This window comes from Crassostrea angulata, chromosome 9 (genome assembly GCF_025612915.1).
Source record: "Crassostrea angulata isolate pt1a10 chromosome 9, ASM2561291v2, whole genome shotgun sequence".
In the NCBI taxonomy this organism is placed as follows: Eukaryota; Metazoa; Mollusca; class Bivalvia; order Ostreida; family Ostreidae; genus Magallana; species Magallana angulata.
The window spans coordinates 22,874,346-22,899,858 of NC_069119.1; the positions used below are offsets into that span (position 1 = coordinate 22,874,346).

Here is a 25,513-nt window from a genome sequence, read left to right on the forward strand (position 1 = left end):
TAATCCTAGAGCACAATACCATATATTTAAAAAAAAAAATTAATACATTTTTGGATAAATTTTGTTTATCCTACTGAACTTCCCTAAATAAAATCTAAAACTGTTCCTAGTGTTTGAATGTTCTATAGACTTAGAAAAGTTATCCTCCTAGTAAAAAGATTGCATAATTAAAAATATAGATAAAATAATCATACCTACTTATAATAACATTTATAACTTGAATGTGGAATGTTTAATGTAAACAATATTATTTGCACACTCATGAATATTAATAAAAAGACACCAAGCTCTTGAAATTCATTTTCTGTCTAATAAGAGTATAGTTATAAAATAATTCATTTCTTTTATGATAAATTAAACAAATTTCTGAATATCTGGCAAATTATGTAATGATATTTGTACCCTCATATGCATTTGCTAAAAATAATTGGAAGTTATTTGCATATCTTGAATAAATTAGCATAATATCTGCATAAACATGAAGTGATTGTATGACATCTGCATAATAATCTGGCTCTTTGTTGTGGTCCAAATGTAAATGATAAATATGGTAATTATCACATACGGTGCTTGTAACTCTTTGTGGTATCCTTGTCTGAATAAGCAGGAATATGAATGAAATGAGGATGAAGCATGTTCAGTAAACATATCAAGTAGACACACAGTTGTATGAATCGTATGGCTGCTGTCGAATGTTCATATAATCCTTGACGCTAAGCTGCTTTTCTGTAGCAGCATAACCACCCCCTTGCCGTTCAGTCATCCATAACAAAGAAGATAATCTCATGGCTTTGATTTCATAATCTCCGCAGAAAAGAGAAAAGATTTGATGGATCTGGGCAGCTCCATGGATTTCTGGCAGTAGACAAATATATAATCTATCACAACACTGGAGGTTTTCTTTCACATCATCCGAAAACAGTTCTAGTATATCTCCAGAATACTTCACTTTTGTCTTCATCCATTCATCATATAAAACATACATTTTTTGTCATCAAACACTGTTGTCTTCATGACACAACCATGTTCTATATCAACACCAAGAACAAACAGCAAAACCACAGGGTCCAATGAGTTCATCAAAGTCCCGGTTATTTGGGGGGTGGGGTGTCAGACTTTGGCTGAACCAGGCTGTGAGGACAGAGACTGTACAGAACGTTTGCCTGCCATGGAGGGATGGATGGGATTTCATTTGATCATTAGAAATGCATTTCTTTAGCATTGTAAACAATATAAACAGAAAAATACAATTTGACCAAAATCGTGACCCCTTTAAGAGTACTGTTATTTTAGCCTCCTACTTTTCAGCGCAGAATAAACTTCCAGATATAGTTTGTGTATAATGATATATTCATCTAGTTCTGAAAAACATATATTAACAATATTTTGATATTCTATCGATATATTTTGCCATATGTAGCTTATATTCATAAAAGCCATGATAAAGTTAACTCCAATCTTTTCCTAAAACTAGCTTATTTCATTTCATTTCATATCTCAATGTTTTTTTTATGTGATCCCCTACTTTTTTTATATGAGACAAATAAATGTACTTCTGTTTGTATGCAAAGTTTTGGAAAGATGACATTACTATTATTTTTTTGTATGTTTTGCGTTATAGTTTGATTACTCCAAAATTTTGTAACAGTCTTTACATTTGCTGTTGTATTCATTTCGTACTGGTAGCTATCAGTAAAGCAAGTTGTTTTTTTTAACTTTGACTTAGATTTTACTTTTTATAGTCACTACATGTATCCAACTTCATACTACCGGTATATTGAAATCATAACTATATCATAGTTCAAACTATAAATATTCGTTTTATTTCTTCAAATAATCAATTTCCATGCCAAATTTAAGCATTAATTTCAGGATATATTTGTGGCATAGGTCACAAATAAAAAAAGATGAACATCTTAGCCCCCCCCCCCCCCCCCCCCCCCCGAATGTCCTATTTAAAATGTTTTTGGATGATTGACATTACAAGAAGTATTTAAGATGCCAACCTCCTTAGTTAGTTTCAATAAACTTATTGTTGTATTGTAGGTTTTTGTTTTTTTATATAAAAGCAGGATCAAATTGAAAAGTGAGATGTCCCTTTACTTCTTTTTTTGCGCATTCGCTCATTTAAAGCTGTTTTTGCATGTAAAATGCTGCACTGATAACACGCTAAAATTTTTGTCTCCCACACATTCAATTATTGTTGCGGAATTTTTTTTTTACAAATACCACAAGGAGCCTAAAAACAGAAAAAGAGAAATATATTTCCCAAATTCATTAATTCAGTTTTAAAAATTAAAGCACATGTAGCTGATATAAGATAAATAACAGTATACCATATAAACAAGATCACCTCAACGATCATCTACCTTAAATCGACAACAAGGACAACAACCAGCAATGTGCTCTGTTTAACAAAACATATTCCTTTACTATCACAGTTTTCATGCTCAATAAATACATACAATGTTAAGAGGTTAAACAATAAAATTAAGTGTAATTTTAAAAATGGTTTTTTCTCCCAAAAGTGTTACTAGTATGTAACAGCGTGGGGCAGTGGGTTAAAGGGATCACTACGAATCTGTAAGTAATGAGTTCGAATCCCGCTGGGGATTTTGAATGAATTTTGTATTTTTTCAAGAAGTTTTAAAACGCATTTCTTGGGTAAATATTGTAAAATTTAAAAATTCTAATCAGGTGAAAGTACTTTATTTATAAGGTACTTTTATTCATTTATTAGTTATATATCGATCGATGTCCAATAACAACTAAAATGTATTTTCCACATTAGTTAAAAACCCAGCTTTTTTGGCAACACTCTCAAATTTCACGAAAATAACTACTCATTTGCAAAAATTAAGCATAGAACATGAATTAGATTACTTGCTGTAAATCAAACAAAGAGTTTACAAAAATTTCCTGAAATTTCTTTGTTTCAATGTAATGCTTTGAGATCTTATTCTAATAAAGCAGTTTTAAAAATTGCTCTTATATAATACTCAATGAATTATTCCTTAATAAAAACATCATAATATATACACGTACCGTTCAAAATTATCAAAAACAACTTGATAAGGTTTAATGAATTATAAGTACTTTTTAATATTCTTCTTCTAAACACTGGTCTGTTATTCTTCGTTTTATTAACTAGTAAGAAGCGGTTTTGTTGAACTTCGTTTGTCAACGAGAAATGAAAATCCTGAATTGTTAATAATTTAAAACATGCAATATGTACATTTTGTCTATGTATTTGTGTGTTTTTCTCTGTTGCTTTTTATATGAAGGGTTTGAACACAAGTGTATTTTCAGAGTTGAAATGACTCCAAAACTTTAATATGCTTGAACAATGTACTCTTGTCCACAGAAGTAGTCTACCTAGATCTGCCCTACAAGGGGCGTTAATTTATATAGTTCTACTAAGCATATCTACATAACCCGCATGAATCGTCAAAGAAATATTATAATATATTATATCATTAATATTAACATCTTTTTATTAACAAATCACTGTAATGAGCTGATGGGAAAAAGTTAAAAAAAAAATTATTCATTGTTAATGTACATTAGTACAGATATAACAGACAAATCGTCTTCTATAGGATTTTGATTCTGACATCAGCATTGTTATTTCGTACAGACCGTGATTTTTCTTAGGTTGCTGAAGGTTTTGACAAACCATTAAACGGGGCGAGTAATTTTCAATCCTGTCAGTTTCTACGGAGCTATGAATCGTTATTTCCGTAAAAAATAGGGGGAATCTAAATTTGTGGATGTACATATTTTATACTTATAAATTAAATCATTTTGCTTTGCCAATAATCACTAAACGCCTGCTCTAGAGTAACTGCTTATACACATGTGAGATGATGTCCGCAAGCTATAATTGAATTTTACCTGATAAATAATCTTAATTGAAAAATAAACTAAACTCCTACTGTTATGTTTTAAAAAGCAGCCCAGAATAGCAAAAAATGATGGTAAGGTGTTGGACACGCTTTGGTGGATGCAAGTCAGTGGGAGTTTGCATCAAAATGAATCCTTGAACATCTTCGCTAGGCAAGTGTCCGATTCGTTTTTCTCAATGAATCGGACACTTGCCTAGCGAAAATGATGCTCGCAATGAAATAATTTTGAATAATTATTCAATATAAGGGTGAATATATTAACTGGGAACTTATTTAGGGTAAACATATATTTTGAGATTGGACAAATATTGAATAAATAAATGATTTAGTTCGTTTCTTGAATGCGCAATTTAAGTTTTGATGGATAGACGCTTGAAAAGCACGACCTCGTGAGAAATTCGGATAGAACTTTCCAGAACGGGTTTGACGCGGGTTGACAGAATGAGTTCGTCATGCATCGCAGGATGATACATTTGATCGGCAATCTATGGTTAATTGAAGAAAAAAACTTTATTTTAAAAAAAGGATTTATTTGACACGGTTTTAGTTTTGATGGAAAGAATTTTTCAGAGCGGGTGCCGAGAACACGTTTAGACTAATTAACGTCATAGCGGTATCATATGTGAAGGGTGAGTTAATCATTTGGCAGATACTTTATATCTGACCATTTTGGTTTAAAATATGCAAAAAATATGCATCCACTGGCCTTTTTTTTTTTTTAATTCAAATTCATTTCTTTTCTCCAAAACAGTCTTTCATCTGAAACAGTGACAAAAGTTATCGTGAAATTTGCCCTATAGAAAAAAATAGATATACGACGCACTAAATACCGACTCATTGGTAAAAATGAAAATTAATTTTCAAAAGTTTGCTATTTTTTTCCAGTGAGCTGCAACAAAAAGAATTTTAAGGCCACGGACATGTATATATCGTCCATTTCAGTTTATATTTTTCATCCCTGCCTTTTCCTTTTTTCTTGTACAGATCTTGTAATTCCATAAGAGATAATTAGCGTTACTTTTTAATCCTTGTTTTAAAGTTATATTTGTTTATGAATACGATATATTTGATCCACGTCGGTGGAACTTTTTACCCGAATGGACCCAAAATATGATTAAGAAATCGAAACCCTTTTTTAATAATCTTTAATGAAATTTTCGCAAAATTAGTGGTGTCGATAGGTGGCATGTATTACTTTTTTTTATACAGTGTTTATTTATGTACAACTACCTTAATTCCGGTTACTAAGCCATACATTCTATGTTACATGAAACCATGTGCATTACCGGGCTTACAGCTAGGTTTTCCCCATTTTTTGATTTGGTTTCGGTTTCATTTTTCATTTATTACATAGGCGTCGGCCGGGGGTGGGGGTGGGGGTGGTGGTGGTGGATAGGGGGCTTAGCTTCCCACTATTTTGCAAAGTTAAACATCACAATAATCTATTTTTGCTTGTCAAGATTTCTGATCACTATTTTAAGTCTGGTATGGTGGCATAGATCTGCCACCACTAGTCAGATAAATATATCGACTTGTCAGAAGATTATGTCGAATTGTGAAACTATTTGCCATTTACTTGTTATCATAATATCATTCAAGTCGACATACATGTAAAAATCTAACGAGCTAACATTATTATCTCAAAAGTTAACATAAAGATCTGACAAGTGAACATCTTTATCTGAAAAGTTAAGATAATTATCTGACAGAAAAAACAAAATGGCCACTAGTTTGAAGAAAAGTATCATTCATATTATAAGTTGACGTGTCAAATAATGATGTTGATTCTTAAGATGTAATTTCGTCTTGTCAAATAATTATGTCAACTTGTCAAATAATGAGGTCGACTTAAAAGATGATTATGTCGACTTGTCAGAAAATATTATGTCCACTGGATGGCCCAACCCGATTCGTGTTCAATTTTTAAACATATGAATACAGTCAACATAAAGATCTGACAGATCAGCGTAATTATCTGACAAGTTGACATCAAGATCTGACAAGTCTTCATAACTATCTGACAAGTGGTGACAGAACTATGCCACCGTGGTCTAACCCCCGGACTTTCAGTTTACACCACAAAATTTTAGTGATATACTGATATTCTACATTGAAAAGGAAAATTGACAAACTAAGAATAGTTTACATAGGATTCGTGTTCCGCAAAAACTTACAGTGGGGATGAATACAAAATTGTGTTCCGTAATATTTAGAATATTCTTAATATCCTCCATGATTTACTTTATTGTCTGTGCAGTAAGTATTAAATGTAATAAAATATATGTAACTTTACTAATAATATGCTGAGGGTATAAACTATTAAATTTTAATAATATTTGTTATATAAAAGCTGAAGTGTAACGTAATCATCTGACATGTCGACAAAGCGATCAAAGATGTTGATAATTACTTTTCATTTGTTTTTAAATTTCGGCCATTTTTTCTTTGTTTTTTTCTTTGCTGAAACGATCGAGTACTTATGTCAAGTGATCTATAGTCTAAACAGAGAATTTTATTGACTTGTCAGATACATGTATTTATGACGACTAACTAGAGAGTGATGTCAACTTTAAGATGATTACCACTATATGTTTACATGTCGATTTGCCACCACATATCAGATAATTATGTCGACTTGTCAGATATTTATGTCAGCTTGTCAGATCTTTATGATGACTTGTCAGAAAAATATCATATTTATGGTGGCATGGTACGGAAGCGTACATGTATATAAACTGTCCTTTTTATTGTGTGACCTCTTATTTATGCAAATGAATTGAATTGTATCGTGTGTTTTCTATATGATTCAAATCACCTTATTGAATTTTACCAGTTTTATTGCTATCTACGTTCTCGACTTTAAAAGATATGAAGATTGAAATGTTGATTCATGAATGTGAACTGATTATATCGAGATAAAAAATTAGACAAAGAACAATAAAATGAATGCTTTAATTTATAGCGATGTGGATATCAATATGCTTACATTTTTAATAGGGACCATATTGTGAGAATATTGTCGACTGAACTTCGCGGGCGCGGGAGTTCTGAAGGTGCATGTACGGAATTTTGACTCTATCTGTAGACGGCAAATGTAGACTGACAATGACAGTTTGATATAAATCAGAAAGAAAGAATAGTAATTACTTTATATTAATTTCAATTATCATATCATAATTTGGTATCGAGTTAGAGGACTGCTGCATTATCTATATTTAAGGAGTTAGTTACAGTATATATGATTTTCTATGCTTGGTTTACTCTCCAATAAACATGTGATATGAGGATTGAGACAGATGCATGCAATTGAACCTTTAAACTACCTGGACACCTTTACTTACACGTATTATATTACCCCCCCCCCCCCCCCCACACACACACACACAAATGTTTTATTTACCAAAGCGTCGATACAAAATATACCTTGACAATGTATTTAATTAATATATCTTGACAATGAGCACACGGTGGGTGCGACTGGTCGGCAGAAGATGGTTACTCCCCCTAGGCATCTGATCCCACCTCTATCTTTTTAGATGCCCGTGTTGCTTTGCTTTAAATTCGTACTTTGCTTTATGGTTTTTTGAGATGGTTGACAGTTTGTTATTGTCATTTTTCAAACAATAATTGTATTTGCTTATAAATGATATTACGCATGATCCAATAGCATGAGCGTTGCATTTTTTCATCATCATGATTTGATGCGAGTCTTTTTTTACCATGCATATAAAGAAAAACACTCACACCAAAATCAGTTAGTTCATGTATGATATTATTTGGTATCGTAGTTACATGTACATTACATTGTAGTTGAGAGGTTGGATGATCATCCAATAAAATTGCTTCGACATCGTGTAATATCAATTTGAGGACGAAGAGAGATGGGTGAAACATTTTTTAGCTTACCGATGGGAGACCGTTGTAACAAAGCGATTATTGAATCTTGATCACAATTTTGGGGTATGACTGCTCATGTCTACCACCCCTAATTACGATTACAAATGCAGATATCTGGATGTTTGACATAAAAAGAAACATCTGAATTTTAGAGTTTAAATTGAATTTCATGGAGCCAATATTCGTAGATTGCTATTTTGAAAAAGAATATGTTAATGGTAACATTTCATGCAATTACTCATAATTATTGTAATTATATATTTCATTATAAATATATTAAAACTATTACTAATAATTTGTTGTGGATTTAAAATTTGTTGAATACATTTCCGTAAGATACATCTTTTAATAAATTTAATTATCATTTAACATCTGTTACTTCCGACAACTGAGTAACCATCTCAACAGTATTATAAGTACTTGCTCTCAAATTATAATAGAATCTTCCACTTTCAACATAGTTTGCAACATACATAATATTCACTCTAACCAGTGGTGGTACATGTAGAACTATGCCACCATATTATGCACCTTGTAACCAATATATAATCATACAATTTTTGTTTATCAGCATGTGTATATGCAACATTTGACTATTCATTGGAAAAATCTAAAGTTTCTTTAAAAATATTTTGCGTAAATTTCAGAGAAAATTGGAAGGTTATAAGTTCCGAGTATATTCAACAGTAGTTTGTCCAAAAAATGAAGCTGAGTGGGAAAAGAGATCGTCTGCTCTTATGTGTTCTGAGGAAAATGCATACATGTGTTTACCAAACGAACATTTTACAGAGCTATTGGAGTTTTGTTATACAGAGAGTAGAATATTAATTGAAGAAGGTAAAATTTATAGAAAGTAGCTACTGTATTGTTTTGTTATTCATTTTTTTCCAATATAAATTCATTAAAAATCGGGTTTTTTTTTTTAAATATGCTAGTGATTATAACTTTGCGAGAATCAGGTAATACGTACATGTACTTAATAAGTTTTTTTGATTATATTGAATTCATAGCTTCCAAAAATTTATCCATATTAAGCAAATTAAAAGTCACAATTTTGGGCACACATTTTTCAAAAGTAATTATTTCCATTTACAATGTCTAGAATGGTCAATATGGATGTTTTTAATGTATTTTTTTTTTATCAAACTTTGAAAGTAAAATATAGATCGAGTTACAAACGTGTTACAGAGGTTTTAATACTTTGTTTTGTAAGCACTTTTGTTGTTGAAAAGAATCATTTATGAACACATAGAATAAGTAATTTATCAAAGAAATGGTCATTTATTTGTAACCAAATATAAGACTCGAGCTTTATCTAATTAAAAACTCCTCCGTATCTCGCTTGTAACTGGACTTCTAATATTCAAATTAGGTGAATCATAGTAAAAACACCAGTCAACCTTTATATATATATATATATATATATATATATATATATATATATATATATATATCGTGTCTAGGTCCCCTCAAACTATATAAACTATATTAAAAAAGGTTTAGATATATTTTCTGTGCAAATAGTGATGAGAAATGTATTTAATAGCTATAAAAACTTCGGAGAAATCTATGACAACCATTGAAATAATCGAATATTTTTATTTTGTTCAATGCAATTTTCACCGAATCTATTTTAATTTAGCAAGTCCTTTTTCAATTTAACATAATTTTAAACTTTACTGAATCGTCTGCAGTTAAACAATTAAGTCAAAAAATGTGTGTTTAAAGAAGTTCAATTTACAATGTTTACCATGTATCATCACATCTTTCGATATTTATTTCTACTATTAAATTCATAACGACGTTGGTCTCAACCACAAGATATACCTGAAAAAAAAATCCGACAATCTTTATAAAGTATCTAATAAATGAATAAAAACCAATTTGATCATATCTCATTTTGCGTAACTTATCATTTAGTTCAACATTGCGAAATCCATAGGTAAACATTTGAAACTTTGTTACTTTGATTTTCCATGTTGAAAATCTAAGTATTTTTTATTGCTTTTTTTTCAGGCCTTTGTCTTTATTTAATCAAAAGCAATTCATTAGTAAATGATTACAACTGCAACAATTTTCGATATGGATGCCCTACGTCTCCATATCTGAGCTCTAGAATATTTGATTGTAAGTATTGATGATTATAAATGCAAAATCTTTCAACAGCAAAAAATATTAAAATCAATTAAATTGTTGTAATAATCATTTTTTACTATAATTTTATCAATTAATAAATAACATGTATGAAACTTTACAATGCGTTCTTATAAGTTCAGTTTACGAAAACAATATCTTTTATTTGAATTAAAGTCCTATAAGCGATATCAACCAAAATGTAAATAAATCTCACTGAAAAAAAATTTCACAAAATCCAAGAACGATATTGATTTTACTGTATACTAGTATATCAAATTAACCCATTTTTTTCCTAACTAAATAAATTAATCACTATAATTCTTATTTTTTGTAAGACAATTTTATTCGGTAAGCAATTTCTTTTCTGATGCATTTAACTACATAATATTCGAATCCAAACTTGTGATTTAATATAGTTTTGCACTGAAATATGCATTTTACCCTCCTTAACGTTTCAATTACAATACAAAGAGAAAAAGGACGAAAAAAAAATTTCTGGAACATCAGAGCATGGTTTCAGCTTCGGCTAGCACATTATATGCGTGTCCGGTCATCTTAAGTATTTTCCAACTGTAACACCACGTTAATGGAAAAAAAATCAAATGTTAAAAAAAAAAAATTTAAAGATAAAATGATTAGGGATCTAGGGAAAGAAACAGTTACTGCAATGCATATTCTTGTTTTGTTATTTTAAAGATCCAAGTTGTGTACATATTGAAAATGGATGTTTCTTAACCGAACCAAATTGTAAAAGGTATGTATATTTTTGAATAAACTGATAGCTAATAGTACTGATAACTAATAGAACATAAAAAGAACTACAACTTTGGAAAAGTCAATTATGTTTCCTTACATGAACCTATAGAATACCAAAAACGTTCAATTCTGTATGAACTTTCTCATGACGTCATAATAATCATAGCAGGCGCTTATCGCTTGTCGCTTGGATTATTATAAACATAAAATATCGGTAATTTTAACAGTTCTGAACAATTTGACCTTTTCAAATGTAAATATTAGAAATAACTTGGTTGGCACGTAATCAAATTTTCTAAGAAGCCCATTTGGCTTCACAAGATTTGAACACGTGACCAACCAAGTTCATATCCTGGTAAACTTTCTAACTTTCTGTTTATTTCTTAAATGCATCTTCCATGATTTATGGTTGAATATAATTTTTCTCCATTTTGTTTTGAATCTCTACAATTTTGTCAAGGCTCGAAAAGAGAATAGTACACAAATTGTATTCAATTTCAAATTGCGCTGAACAAAAAATCGAATTTTGCTTAAAATTATGACAGTTCTTATATACGGAAGCGCTTGTTGTGTTATAACTTGTACATTGTCATGCTTTTTATCGTCTTGTCCACATATAAACTATTATATTAACATTCATTATATATTTCCCCTTATGTCTGCATTGGAAATTTGCGACGTTCAATTTTCTATGAATACAGTTTGCTTATTCATGCGCTGTGAGCACAAATATAAACGTATTCACGTATTTTGAATATATTTGTTTATTTTTGTAAAATTACATGAAACTTTCAATCTTACATAACCAATTTGATATCTACTTTTGAACAATTATCATTAGATTATATCTAATACTTATGAAAAAAGAGATTTTTTCTACAAAGTTTCTGGAAGCGAACTATATATAAATAACATATTATTATGGCTGTTCTATGTATGTTTCATATCCCTGACTGAGTGCGTATATATTAGCTTTACAGCGACAACACAAATATATTTTATACCAATAGAGAGAGAGAGAGAGAGAGGGAGAGAGAGAGAGAGAGAGATTTCGAAAATGTTGTTACTGAATGAATTTCGCGGGGCGGGAGTTTTAATGGCACATGGATGTCACCTCACTCTGATATCTAGGAAAATACATGTAGACTGACATTTTCAGATGCTGGAAAGTCATTGGAATTCGTGTATACTCAGTTTTCAGGGATTTTCTTAATCCTATCTCCCAATAATTTAAATCCACAACGAATTATAAGTAAGATCGACTATCAATATATTTTTCATTCAAGTTATTCCACAAAACATTGTACTCATTAACCTATTAAAGCTACGGAAAAAAATAAAAAGCTATATTAGCTCTACGAAATTCAATCCACAATAAAGGAATCTAAACTCTAAAAATCATAAAGAATTTTTTGTTATTATTACTTTTATTATTAAGCATCTAAATATCTGCATTTGTAATCGTAGTTAGAGACGGTAAACATGAACAGTCCTATCCCAAATTTATGATCATGATTCAGTAGTCCCTTTGTTATAAGTTTGTTTCACCCATATGTCTTCAAATACCAGTAGATATTACACGATCTTAGAGCAATTGTTTGGATAATAAAGCCACCCTCTTAACTAAAATATAATCAAACTACAATTGACATGCTATCATGCATGAAATAACTGCATGAGTGATGCATTTTCTCATTATCATGATTTAATGTTAGTCTTTTCTTTATTTGCGTGGTGGAAAGACTCGTATCAAATCATGGTAATGAGAAGATGCAACACGTGTGCGATTAGTTCATGTGTAATATTATTTAAAAGAAAACACAATCATTTCATTTTTTTTATGAATGTAAAATATATGTTTGGAGGGATAGGTCAAAGTCAAAGGAAAATTCTTTGATATGCTTTTCATCCATTTCCTATTATTTAGGCGGGGCCCTTGAAATTTCCATTATATAATCACCAAGTTGGGCTCAATATTTTGTTAAGTCTATAACGCAGATAGCAATTCAAAAATTAGTAAAATTCAATAAGTTTATTTAAATCATGTAGAAATCGCAAAATGCAATTCAATGAAAATAAAAGGTCACAATACTTTATATGTTGACAATACAATGAAAAAGAAGGACAGTTTATTAAGTGTTGGCTTCCGTGCCTATGTGGGTGATGAGAGAATCGTAATGCTGAGATTTAACTATCATCTCACTTTTGTCGATCATAAAAATAGTATAACAATCTAAATATCATTTCAGTTAATGATTCATTCGGAAAACGTGCTAACTAAAAGAATTAATGTAAATAAAAAGGGTTTTCCTTTAAAAAAAATGAAAAAGTAATTAGTTGTAGGAATTTTTTGTACAAAGAAATTAACATCTTGGTTAAATTAATAAAACAAGCTTTTAACTTACCAGTACAAAACCCACCTACACTCCAAAAACAACAACGCACATACAATTTGAGAATGGCTTGAATGATAGTATAACAACTATTTCTCAAGAAACTACAAAGAAAATACAGTTAGAGATGAATCCTATCAACGACAAAACAAATTGGAACCTGGTTGCAATAATTGTGTTATTAGGCACATTCGTCCCCATATGCCTGATATTCCTGACGTACATCTACTTTAAAAGTGAGTGTATGTTCGTTTTAATTCATCTTCTTACTTTTCTATTATTTACTTATTTTAAGAAAAGATTGCGTGTTCAAATTGACATAGATGGAATCTTACTACAGACCCTGAAACGTGCTACTACACCTCTAAAACGAACCGTACCGTTCCGTGCAAGAAACGAACCGTACCGTTCACAAAACGAAACGTACCGTTCACAAAGCGTACCGTACCGTTCACAAAACGAACCGTACCGTTCACAAAGCGAACCGTACCGTTCACAAAGCGAACCGTACCGTGCAAAAAGCGTGCAAGATAATTTATGCAAGACCCGCCTCCAGACGGACAAAAAAGCGTACCGTACCGTGCAATAAGCGTGCAACTTCCATATACGGCTTATTGACCTAATGTCTTTCGGTGAATACGGACGGAGATTATCGCTGACCAGATAAGTTCAATATTTTGCTACATTTTTAATACGGGATTAGATAACACATACTAAGATTTAAGACTGTTATTCTTATTAAAACAGTCACAAAAATATCCTTTCCTTTTCCTTTCCTTTCATAGACCGTAACCATTTCTTTGTTTTTCGACAAAACTTGCATCGCCGATTTCTTAAACATTGTAAACTATTAACGTTCACACAATCCGTGGTTATACTATTTTGATTATTTTTATGAAATGTTTGAAACATTGGGTACATACTGGACTTTACATAGCTTTAAGTGATTCTCGGGAGAGAGAGAGAGAGAGAGAGAGAGAGAGAGAGAGAGAGAGAGAGAGAGAGAGAGAGAGAGAGAGATCTCGTTACCCGAAACGTTAGAAAAGTAGCGTTTGTTTAGAAATATATATATACACTATGTCTAAACAAGGGTTGAAATATAACTATATATAATTTTATATCCTTTTTAAATTAAAAAAAAATGTCGACTTAAGTTACGCAGACCCAGAAAATGTAAATGACAACCACATATTACCGGTGACTCTAGTGATTTGTTCCTGAGCCATTTATGTACCAATAAATAAACAAAAAATCACTCATACATGTATGATGAATTGTAAATAAATACATGTACACAATCTTAATACATTAAATGCAAGCATTGAACGGGAAAAAAGTACACGCATTCCATAAAATAACTGTCAACTTTATTTCCCGCATAGCTGGTAATGGCGTCGTGATTTCACATGAACAAAAATCACTCGTGCAAAACACGTGTACAGAAGCTGATCTTTGGTTCTATACACAACAGGTGTTATTGTCTTTCTTTGGTTTTTAGCAGTTATTGTACTTTACAACTAACTCTGTATATTTGGACGCTTAAATAGGTGTACACGAGATGCCGGTATTCACACCTTTCCACGGGCACCTGTTAGGTTACTCATCACAATCTGTCGTGTGTATAGTCTGAATATATCTTACTTCTACTTTGTTAGTTTCATGGCTTTTCTTAATCTCTAAAAAACGAAAGAACCGTCTGTAGAAATGGACACAAACAACTACACGTAAGACTATCGGCGCGTGGATCCGTGGAACAATTCAGCGACTCTATACATGCGGGATTTTCACATATTGCGATAAAAATATCATTTACCGGGTATATTAATGTACCAAAAAAAAAAAAACAAATGATTAATTAAATCATAAATAGTTGAATGAGATAACAAGTACATGTAAGCACAAACACAGCTCTTTTAAAATTTATTTTCAATCTTATATGTGTGATGTGAAATAACGTCGAAATTTTAACCGTCGAGATCAATCTATATGTACATCGTCCGCTGTACAAACTTGTTGAAATTGTTGTGAAAACCATGAGTCTAAAATGAATTCACTTCATACAAATAAAAATCTAATAATTCCAAATGGTTTGCACACAATCACATACACCCTCAGAGAGAGAGAGAGAGAGAGAGAGAGAGAGAGAGAGAGAGAGAGAGAGAGAGAGAGAGAGAGAGAGAGAACTTGTGTGTTGATTATAATACTTAAATTAAAGTTTTATCACTGAACTTTATTATTTAAAATTTCGCTTTAGGTTTCTATAGTTGGTCATTTGAGCGGGATTTTATCTCAGGACTCCACGTGCTTCGCCTGTCAATCAGTCTAAGTATAACAGTACATATCACGCCATGCACCGCCTGCTACTTGGCTCCTCCTATGTGGCTAGAAGAAAATAATCGAATGAAACGTTTTTGTTTTATGTTTTCTTATATCCCTTTTGAAAAGAGTGTTCCTATTATAAATTATTCAACAATAATTTCTCTCCGATTTCATGATTATAATTCATGTACTGGCGATCGGAGTCGTTTTCCCTCGCTGTCGTATTATTTTTGTTACTAGATAAATTCTTATATATTTATCACTTTTAACATTCATTTGTTGATTACCGGGTATTTTTTCGTGTCCTGTTTACAACAAGTATGTGTGTAAAAAGGTAAATAAAATATAAACAGGTTAGTCAGCATTTGTAAAACGTCAGCTAAATCGCATGCATACAGTGAAGAGCGGACACTTGTTCAACAGAATGATAAATATCGCCATTATTTAAATAAAAGTTATTGTTGTGTATATCCAGTTGTGTACATATTGTATGAAATATGTTACATGAACATGTATAGTTTAACGGAAAAACAAAAACTAATAGTCATTTTTTGACTATTCACGCGATCTTAGTTCAGATAAGAGAGGCGATGACGGGTTAGATGTAGGTATGATCTATGTATACAAACAAGTGCAGAAAATCATAGAATCAATATTGAAATGAATAAAAATTCGTGTCAAAAAACTATATAACAGTTGATTTCAAGATTTCTTATCTATCCATTAATTTTACATCGTCTATTCACTAAGGCAATCGGCAATGATACTACAGTAGTACGCAATAAAGAATGATCATACGAATTATGAATAATAACAACTAGCCGAGAATCAAGACAACGATAAAGGAAACTAAACTAAAAAAAATATCGGAATAAAGTCGGGGCAATTTATTATAGCAATTTTTAATGGATTAGAAGTATCTAATGACTTCAACTCAAGTACATGTATAGAAATAAAATGATTTGTAAAATTATCGACAGCTCGCTGAATTAACAAAAGATATCGGATTTAAGTCAAACAGTTCTTTTAATCTATCTTAATGATAACATTAATCTAAATCAAATACTAATAATAACAGACTGATCAAAATTAAAATTACCCCCGCTTCCCAGTTGTCACTGAGTACACGGTTCACGCAACGTATCAAAAACGGGGGAACGGATGGACGTTCTGATTTTAAATAGATCGATTGAAATACTTTTGTAATATATCATATAAAAAAAGAAAAATTCTTGTCATAATTACCACCTTGCTGAAGTAGATCGGGCAAAAACTAAACAAAATTATATCGAGAAAAATCAAAGCGTTCAGGCCACGCCTACCTCATTAATAAAGCGCGCAAACCGTTCACAAAGCGTGCAGCTATTTTTAGCAAAGCGTACCGTGCAAGAAGCGAACCGTTCCGTTCACAAAGCGTACCGTACCGTTCACAAAGCGAACCGTACCGTTCACAAAACGAACCGTACCGTTCACAAAGCGAACTGTACCGTTCATAAAGCGTAACGAACCGAACCGTGCAACTGGTGTAGTAGCACGTTTCAGGGTCTGTAACAGCATGTTAAATAAATGTAGTAAAAATTGTATACAAATTATATATGATATTTACTTTAATACAAGTAATTTTATTGCATACCATAAAAATAAAGGTTTTAAATAATTACGCTTTCATACATCTTTTCAAGAAAATGTTTCACAAGGAAAAAATGATATGATTTTGTTCCAGAACGTGCATCCCATGAAAATTACACTGAAAATTTGGAATCACGCATAGAAAAAAACCTTGGAGAACAGGAATCGAGAAAAAGTATGAATACAATTAACATTCCCGACCAAAATATCCTGATTTTATATAAATTCATTCAGCAGTAAAATGTCTAATCAAAGTTAAAATGAAGGTGAAAATTGTAGATATTTTAACATTAATTTTAATATTCAAATGTGAGCAATGCGACAAACATATGTGAATGGTAAATGTAATTGGTATTTAAAAAAAAGAATATCGCCTACAATCAAATAAATTGAATGTATCGTACTAGGATTTTGCTCAATACGATATTTCAGTTAATTTGATCCTCGGGACCTTGTTCGTCCTTGACCAGACACCTGGCGTTGTTTGTGCCACGCTATATAACCCAGAATTCTCTCCTCCTCCTCCTCCTCAACCTGGGGAGTAGCCCTTTCCCTGTGCAAAAAGAGGAGGCAAAAGACAGCTTCCAGTTGACTACTTCTTTTATTCAAGTTTACTAATAAAACATTCCAATCAAATTCCACAATATAATATAATGTATAATTAATAACAATAAACATTGATTACAAAAACTCTGAAAATAAGATATTATATTTACTTGAACCTTCTGAATCATTTTTGTTAACTTTTATTAAAACCGCGCAAGTATCTTAATATGATCTTACCTGTACAAAAAGAGGAGGCAAAAGACAGCCTCCAGTTGACTACTGGAGAGCCGCTTTCCCCGCACCTCCTTTTTATACGCACGGACACTACCTCCGATCTCCGGACCTTATAAGTAAATGCGATTTAGTGCATACTAATGATCTGACGCACCGTGGTCAGTAGAAGCGTTTTATTTAGATTTCTGACCCGGCATCGACAGGCTCGTCACTGGACTTAATAACACATTTCTCCATGACCATAAATAAACATACGTTATCTATTTACCGCATGTCCTTTAACCAATTTCTGTATTATTTCCGTTATGATAAATGTAAAATAAACAAAAGTTCAGGCTATATTTAAACTAATATAATTTAATAATTTTAATACTGTTTAACTTGTTTATCACTAAAATGAAACAAATTTTTTATGCTTCATGTACATTTACGTGATAAATTTAGCGTAGTAAACACGGCAATTTTAACTTTGTAAGAAAATTAATTTTTTGCATAATAAAAATTAAAAAAATTAACTAGTACAAAAAAGTAACAGTTATAATGGCAATATTAGCATAGGAATGAAGAAAAATATTTGTCAGAAAAAACTATAACGAACCTTGAAATAATATGAAAAAAAATCCCAACTGGTTTTAAAAGTTCTAAATAAAAAAATACTTGTAGGATTACGATGTCATGTTGTGAACTTTGTATTTACTGCCCCTGGTTAATTCAAAGTTGCAACACGACAAAGGCTTAAATTTAAATTCTGTAAGTTTCATATTAGACATTTTTTTATTCTTTATTTTTTATTCTTTTTTTTAAAATCAGAGTTGCTTGATACAATGAAGCAGGACAACAACACTCTGGATTCAGGAAACAATTGCGTAGAAGAAAATGTCGATCAGATTGTGAGTTTCGGTTCAACCCCATCTATATGCCAACAAAACGAAGCTAATAGTCTATGGTTTGCTTGTCAACACGGAGTTACTAACACTGTTCAATATTTGATAAGTAAAGAAACAGACGTTAATCAATTAAATGACAAGGGAACAAGTCCACTCTGTTTAGCTTGTCAAAACGGACACGATAACACTGTACAACTTTTACTGAATAATGGAGCAGATGTAAATATGTGTGATGTTGAAGAAAACAGTCCTCTCCTTAAAGCTTCTCAATACGGACATCATTCAACCGTACAACTTTTATTGCAAAATGGAGGAAACGTCAACCTGTGCAACAAAAAAGGAATAAGTGCTCTCTATATGGCTTGTCAAAACGGTTATGATTGCATTGTAAGACTTTTACTGTGTAAAGGAGCAGATATTAATTTGTGCAGGGAAAACGGAGCAAGTCCTCTCTATATAGCCTGTCACAACGAACATTGTAACACCGTTTCGATTTTACTGGATAAGGAAGCAGATATTAATTTGTGCATGAAAAACGGAATTGGACCTCTTTATATAGCTTGTCAAAACGGATATAAAAGCACTGTGGAACACTTACTGAGTAAAAGTGCAAACATTAATGTTTGTACGGAAGAGGGATTTAGTCCACTTTTCATTGCTAGTCAAAGTCAACAAGAAAGCATTGTTGAACTTTTACTTAGTAAAGGAGCTGACATTAATTTGCGTAGCAAAGATGGAACCACTCCTCTTGATATAGCTAGTAAGCAGTGTCATAAAAATATTGTCAATCTTTTTACAAAATAATGGAGGAAAGCATGGTTACGTAAAAACGGCGTGATCATTTAACTTTGTCCGATTTTTATCTGCCGATAGTCCCAGTTTTCATGAATATCACTCACTTCTGCTCCAGATCACAGTAGATATTGAAGATAGCAGTTTTAAAAAATCATCTGTAATCCCCAAACCATCGAATACAAAGTTACCTTAATGATTTTCATTTAAGTAGTTATATACGCAAAAGCTCCATTCCTCTATAATGTGATCTGCATTTGGCTTAAAGGTGCTTGCTCTAGTTGTGGAGCGTTGAAATGTTGTGTAATCCCGAGGAAGAGAATCCGAAGAAAGCGTATTCTAGTCTAAATTAACAATTACTTGTAATAGATTATATTGTCAACAAAAATATATGACCTTTCGCGATATAATATATTTACGATATCAATATACATGTACAAATGCTTAACACGCTTTAAACTTCAATTAATTCAATAATATTAACTTAAACACGTGCCTATAGTTTGTAATAATGCAATGTCATGCACATCAAAGAGCCTGGATATCTGTACTTGAGTACTTTTATTCAAATATCTGGTCTGTTCAAAATGCTGTAAATGTAAAAGGAATTTCTGCAGTTATTAAAAAAAATTCGAAGACCAATTTGTTTAAAAATGGTTTAGTGATAAAAAAGGAATAAGGAATCATTCTTTGAGAATTATAAAGTCATCAAATCCAATAAAGCCTGAAGGACATACTATATGAAAATCATTATTTGTGCATATGTATGATATATATCATGATTTAAAGTAAATCCAGTGTTCTGTGATGTCACACTTTTTTGTAAAACTTTGAATTCTTTAAAAATTGTGCAAGATAATTTTATTTATTTTATGTGAATATAATCACATGGATGTAATTAGAACTATTGGTAGGTTCAAGATATTTTCGCACTTAATTTTATACTAAATTTCCAAATTTTTATATATTTTATCTATGCAAAGGGGAAATAACTCTTTTTCTGACTTTTCTCTCAGGTGTATGTCTAAATGCTCTAGTTTTTCTTATTCCAACGTACTGGTAAAATATTTTAAAATATTTTTGTAATTTTAGTTTTCTGATAAAGTTGTCATTAACATTAAACAAGAAAAACACATTTCTGCCTACAAGATTTTACTTTTTACAAAAAAAAAATACATTTTTCTAATGCTAAAATATGCTTAAGTTTATGTTTATCTGGCATCTCCAAAAGTGTGATGACATGTATATTTTTTCTAACAATTGATGACATTTAGGTCTATTAAGGTACTCGATGTATAACGACCACTTTTGGTACCTTATAAATGAATGGTCCAATATTCTTAATCATATCATTTTGAAGGTGTTATCAAATAAAAATACTCCACCAAAGGAATTTTCGAATTTTGATTATGGTCCAACTAATTACACCTTGAATTTTGCATTGAAGTCTATGGGCAATGTATGTTTTATTAAGATATTGAAAAAAAGTAACCTAAAATTCATAAAACTCTTTTGGTTAATACATGCATAAACTTTCTCTTTATTTAAATATGAAATAAAATGAATCATTTACCGCAGATATTTTGAAGACAATTAAAATTTGGGTTTTTTTCATCAAGGGGAGATAACTCTTTTTAAAAAATGACCAGCTCCTTATATGTTTTCTGTCATGGGAATTTGGTTTATTTCACTTTCATAGTTATCTAGCAATACATATTTAACTAGTTTAAAATGATTCAAAATTGTTCAATATCTCTTCATTATACATTGAATACCTTAAGTCGAAATCGGTTCGGTTTTTCAACTTTCCTCAGAGAATTTTACGAGTATGGAGCTACCTTAATACAAGAAAAATTAATGTCCTGTTATACGATATGAAATATTTAATATGACTATTTTCATTCAGATCATGTAAATATAATTATATCATATAATTAAAAGTTATTATTTAAATCAATGCCGTGTCTTATCTTAATTCAATAACAATCATATGATATAGTACAAATGGTACAATATTTATCATATGATATGCTTTGGTTTATATATACAGTATACATTTGTAGTACATTTACATTCAGTGTATATTTCCATTTATGTTTGCTTAAATGAATGAAGTGTAATGGTGAATGATTTATTGTTATATCTAATATGATGATTATGTCTTGTGTTGTTGTATCGTTGTAACTATATTCATTATTATATAGCATGTATATCTATATTATTACATGTTTTAAACTTCGGGTTCGTTGCTGACGTCGTGCGTGCGTCAGGTCGTTCTTAACAACGTCTGTTGACGGCCTGACCACCGTTACGTCTGCAACGACAGTACTGAACGGACAGTTGAAAAGCACGATTGCTTTTATTTTGACCTCTTCACGTAGGTATTTTTAAAATATCCACCAACTCCCTCTGTTTAATTTATATTATAACAAACAACTTATAAATCAACTTAATAAATCGTCTTTTAAAACTATACGAATGTATTTTCTCTCACTGTGATTTATAATGAATCCGAAGTGGAAACGTACAGGTTTCCCGTTACAGAAGCAATAAATTTTGTATCATGTGATCTGAGAGGATATTGTATCTACTGGTATACAATTTTATGTCATACGATACAATTTGTATCATTTGACATATTTGATCATACGATACAAAACAATATTGAATCATATGACACTATGATATGATATTATATTAAATGATAATGTTATCATATTAAGTTATTATACTATCAAATTATATTTTGTTTTATTGTTCACGGTTTGTTATTTTTTCATTGTATAAATATAATAAAAATAATATATGTCTCAATTTTGTTTTATATTATATATTTTACTATATGACACAGTATCATACAATAAAGTTTACATTAATCACACATCAATCTATAATCTTCGATGTCGTTATACATTATATGATACAGATATACCATAAGTCAGCACTCACATATCCATCAAGCAAGTTTGACCAGGTTTTCTTAGCATGCATCAAGATCAGGGCTCTCTATCTGAAGCTAGCCTTATGTTTCATATTAATAGTTTATTCGAACCATTAAAGTCATAGTTGACCAAGACAAGGAATGTTTAGCATTTAAATTAAATCTGCTTAAAAAAAATTGTCATCTGCCCTGGCATCCGGATAATTTAGATCAAGCCCTTTGTCTGAAGCTACCTAGATTTTACACATTAAAGTAAAGATACTTTGCACGTCTGAAAGTGGTATGTCCGGTATTACTTACATATGTAATAAAGTCCGAGACTAAGACACTTCATTTGAGTTGTTTTAAATTATCAAACCCGACTAAGCATCTGGATAATCTGAAGTTAGCTCTGTTCTTCATTTGCATAATTTAATCAACACAAGTTACAGAAATGTCTGGTCTTCTCCATTACCTTTAAACTATCACATCTCATGGGTAAATAATTTTATTTTCTAAAGTGGCTTGTTTTTACAATGTATCAATAGCATGATCATTGTACTATGTGTATATCTTCTGTTTATTACTTCAGTCTATAACACAAAGTAATTATACCAGAAATGTAAATAGTATTAAAGTAAGAAGTCAAATTATGGTTTCGTACTTTTTATTTAATAGTTTTAAGGCAACAATTTGATGACATATAAAACAGTGGATTTCATTGCCACTTATCTTTATATATATACAAAGGTTTAACATTGACAAAATGATACTGTAAATTAGACATGGCCCCTCAATAATTGATATAGATATAGAAAGATATAGACAAAGAGTGCGTTTAGAACACTAAAAATCTCAAACGTTTTTATTCATGGAAATAATGCATTGGCAAAGAGAGTCCTTTATCTGTCTTGAAACATTACCCTATAAAACATAATTATTAGTTAACTTTACTTGATATCACACCGTTTCAAAACAAGCCTGTTATGTATTGATAGAAGACCCAAAAAGGAAGCAAGAAACCAGCATCATCCATCATATTGCCTAAGAAACCAGACGTACATCCAGTTTATAATGGGTCACAACCAACAAGAGTGTTTCCATGTAAAAATTTTTGTTAAAAAAATTCTACTGAATTATACCTTATTGATACTTTTTAATTCTACACAAGTAAATGATGCAATATCACCACTGCAACTATGTAGTACCTAGATTCTCCTAGATTTCTAACAACTTAAATTTTAAAGCAACTTGATTTCCTTTATTGAGACAAAGTCTTAAAATTAATCCTAGAGTACAATACTAAATGTTGTTAAAAAATAAAATACAATTTTGGATAATTTTCTTTATCCTACTGAACTTCCCTAAATAAAATCTAAAACTTTTCCTAGTGTTTGAATGTTCTGTAGACTTAGAAAAGTTATCCTCGTAGTAAAAAGAATGCATATAAAAATATAGATAAAATAATCATACCTACTTATAATAACATATATAACTTGAATGCGGAATGTTTAATGTAAACAATATTATTTGCACACTCATGAATATTAATAAAAAGACACCAACATAAGCTCTTGAAATTCATTTTCTGTCTAATAAGAGTATAGTTATAAAATAATTCATTTCTTTTATGATAAATTAAACAAATTTCTGAATATCTGGCAAATTATGTAATGATATTTGTACCCTCATATGCATATGCTAAAAATAATTGGAAGTTATTTGCATATCTTGAATAAATTAGCATAAAATCTGCATAAACATGAAGTGATTGTATGACATCTGCATAATAATCTGGCTCTTTGTTGTGGTCCACATGTAAATGATAAATATGGTAATTATCACATACGGTGCTTGTAACTCTTTGTGGTATCCTTGTCTGAATAAGCAGGAATATGAATGAAATGAGGATGAAGCATGTTCATTAAACATATCAAGCAGACACACAGTTGTATGAATCGTATGGCTGCTGTCGAATATTCATATAATCCTTGAGGCTATGCTGCTTTTCTGTAGCAGCATAACCACCCCCTTGCCGTTCAGTCATCCATAACAAAGAAGAGAATCTCAATGCCTTGATTTCATAATCTCCGCAAAAAAGAGAAAAGATTTGATGGATCTGGGCAGCTCCATGGATTTCTGGCAGTAGACAAATATATAATTTATCACAACACTGGAGAGCTTCTTTCACATCATCCAAAAACAGTACTAGCATATCTCCCGAACACTTCACTGTTGTCTTCAGCCATTCCTCTTATAAAACATATATTTTTTGTCTTCAAACAGAACAAACACTGTTGTCTTCATGACACAACCATGTTCTGTATCAACACCAAGAACAAACCGCACAACCACAGGGTCCAATGAGTTAATCAAAGTCCCAGTTATTTGGGGGGTGGGGTGTCAGACTTTGGCTGAACCAGGCTGTGAGGACAGAGACTGTACAGAACGTTTACCCGCCATGGAAGGATAGATGGGGTCCCTGTAAGCAAAGATGGGGTCCCCATACTGGGGTCCCGGGCCAGGAGGAGCCTGGGGATGGGGGTAATGTTTCATCATTGCTGGGGCACTCTCTGTGTTCTGCCAGTGTTCCTTGGGGGTGTAGGGGCGGGGCTGTAGAGGGGGGCGTCGGGAGTAGAATTCCTGGGTGTGCTGCTCCGATAGATCACTGTTCTGTCTGTGGTGCTGGAAGTGTTCGATGGCCTGCTGGCGCGGAGGAATGTACTCATTACTACGCTGACGTTGATGAATGATGTTGTCATGGTAATGGTAGTTATGGTGATAGGATGATGGCTCCTGATAGGCTGGTCTGCTGTGTGGTCTAAAAAGCAAAGAAATCATTGAGGATGTTTGATGTATTTGATATAAATAAATGATCCCAAATGGTTTTTGATGGTCTTAAGTTTTTTAATTAAGGAGTTGTCTCTCCCTGAGCATTGGCAAAGTTTAGAAAACATACAACTTTTTGGATGAAAATCATTTAACAAATCACTGGGGATTCTGTTAATGAAATGTTTTAACTCTGACTTTATCTATTAATCCTTCATTTTTAAGCCCATATGAGATACAAAATATGCTATTTAATCCACTACATATAAA

General features: G+C 31.5%; 1 protein-coding gene and 1 long non-coding RNA gene across 12 annotated transcripts in view; one reads left to right on the top strand and one right to left on the bottom strand.

The window, feature by feature from the left end:
• Nucleotides 1-8,455: 8,455 nt before the first annotated feature.
• LOC128162399 (uncharacterized) lies at nucleotides 8,456-13,317 on the top strand. Its single transcript, XR_008240648.1, has 4 exons — nucleotides 8,456-8,639; nucleotides 9,819-9,929; nucleotides 10,635-10,692; nucleotides 13,103-13,317. It is a non-coding gene; the product is annotated as an uncharacterized LOC128162399 (long non-coding RNA).
• Nucleotides 13,318-23,064: 9,747 nt separating this feature from the next.
• The window catches only part of LOC128164168 (partitioning defective 3 homolog), a 43,494-nt gene continuing 41,045 nt past the window's right edge, over nucleotides 23,065-25,513 (bottom strand). For all 11 annotated transcript variants that reach the window (XM_052827913.1, XM_052827917.1, XM_052827911.1 and 8 more), the window contains one exon: nucleotides 23,065-25,235. In XM_052827913.1, coding sequence (XP_052683873.1) covers nucleotides 24,818-25,235 — 418 coding nt within the window. In that variant the 3' untranslated portion in view covers nucleotides 23,065-24,817. The remainder of the gene's footprint in view (nucleotides 25,236-25,513) is intronic.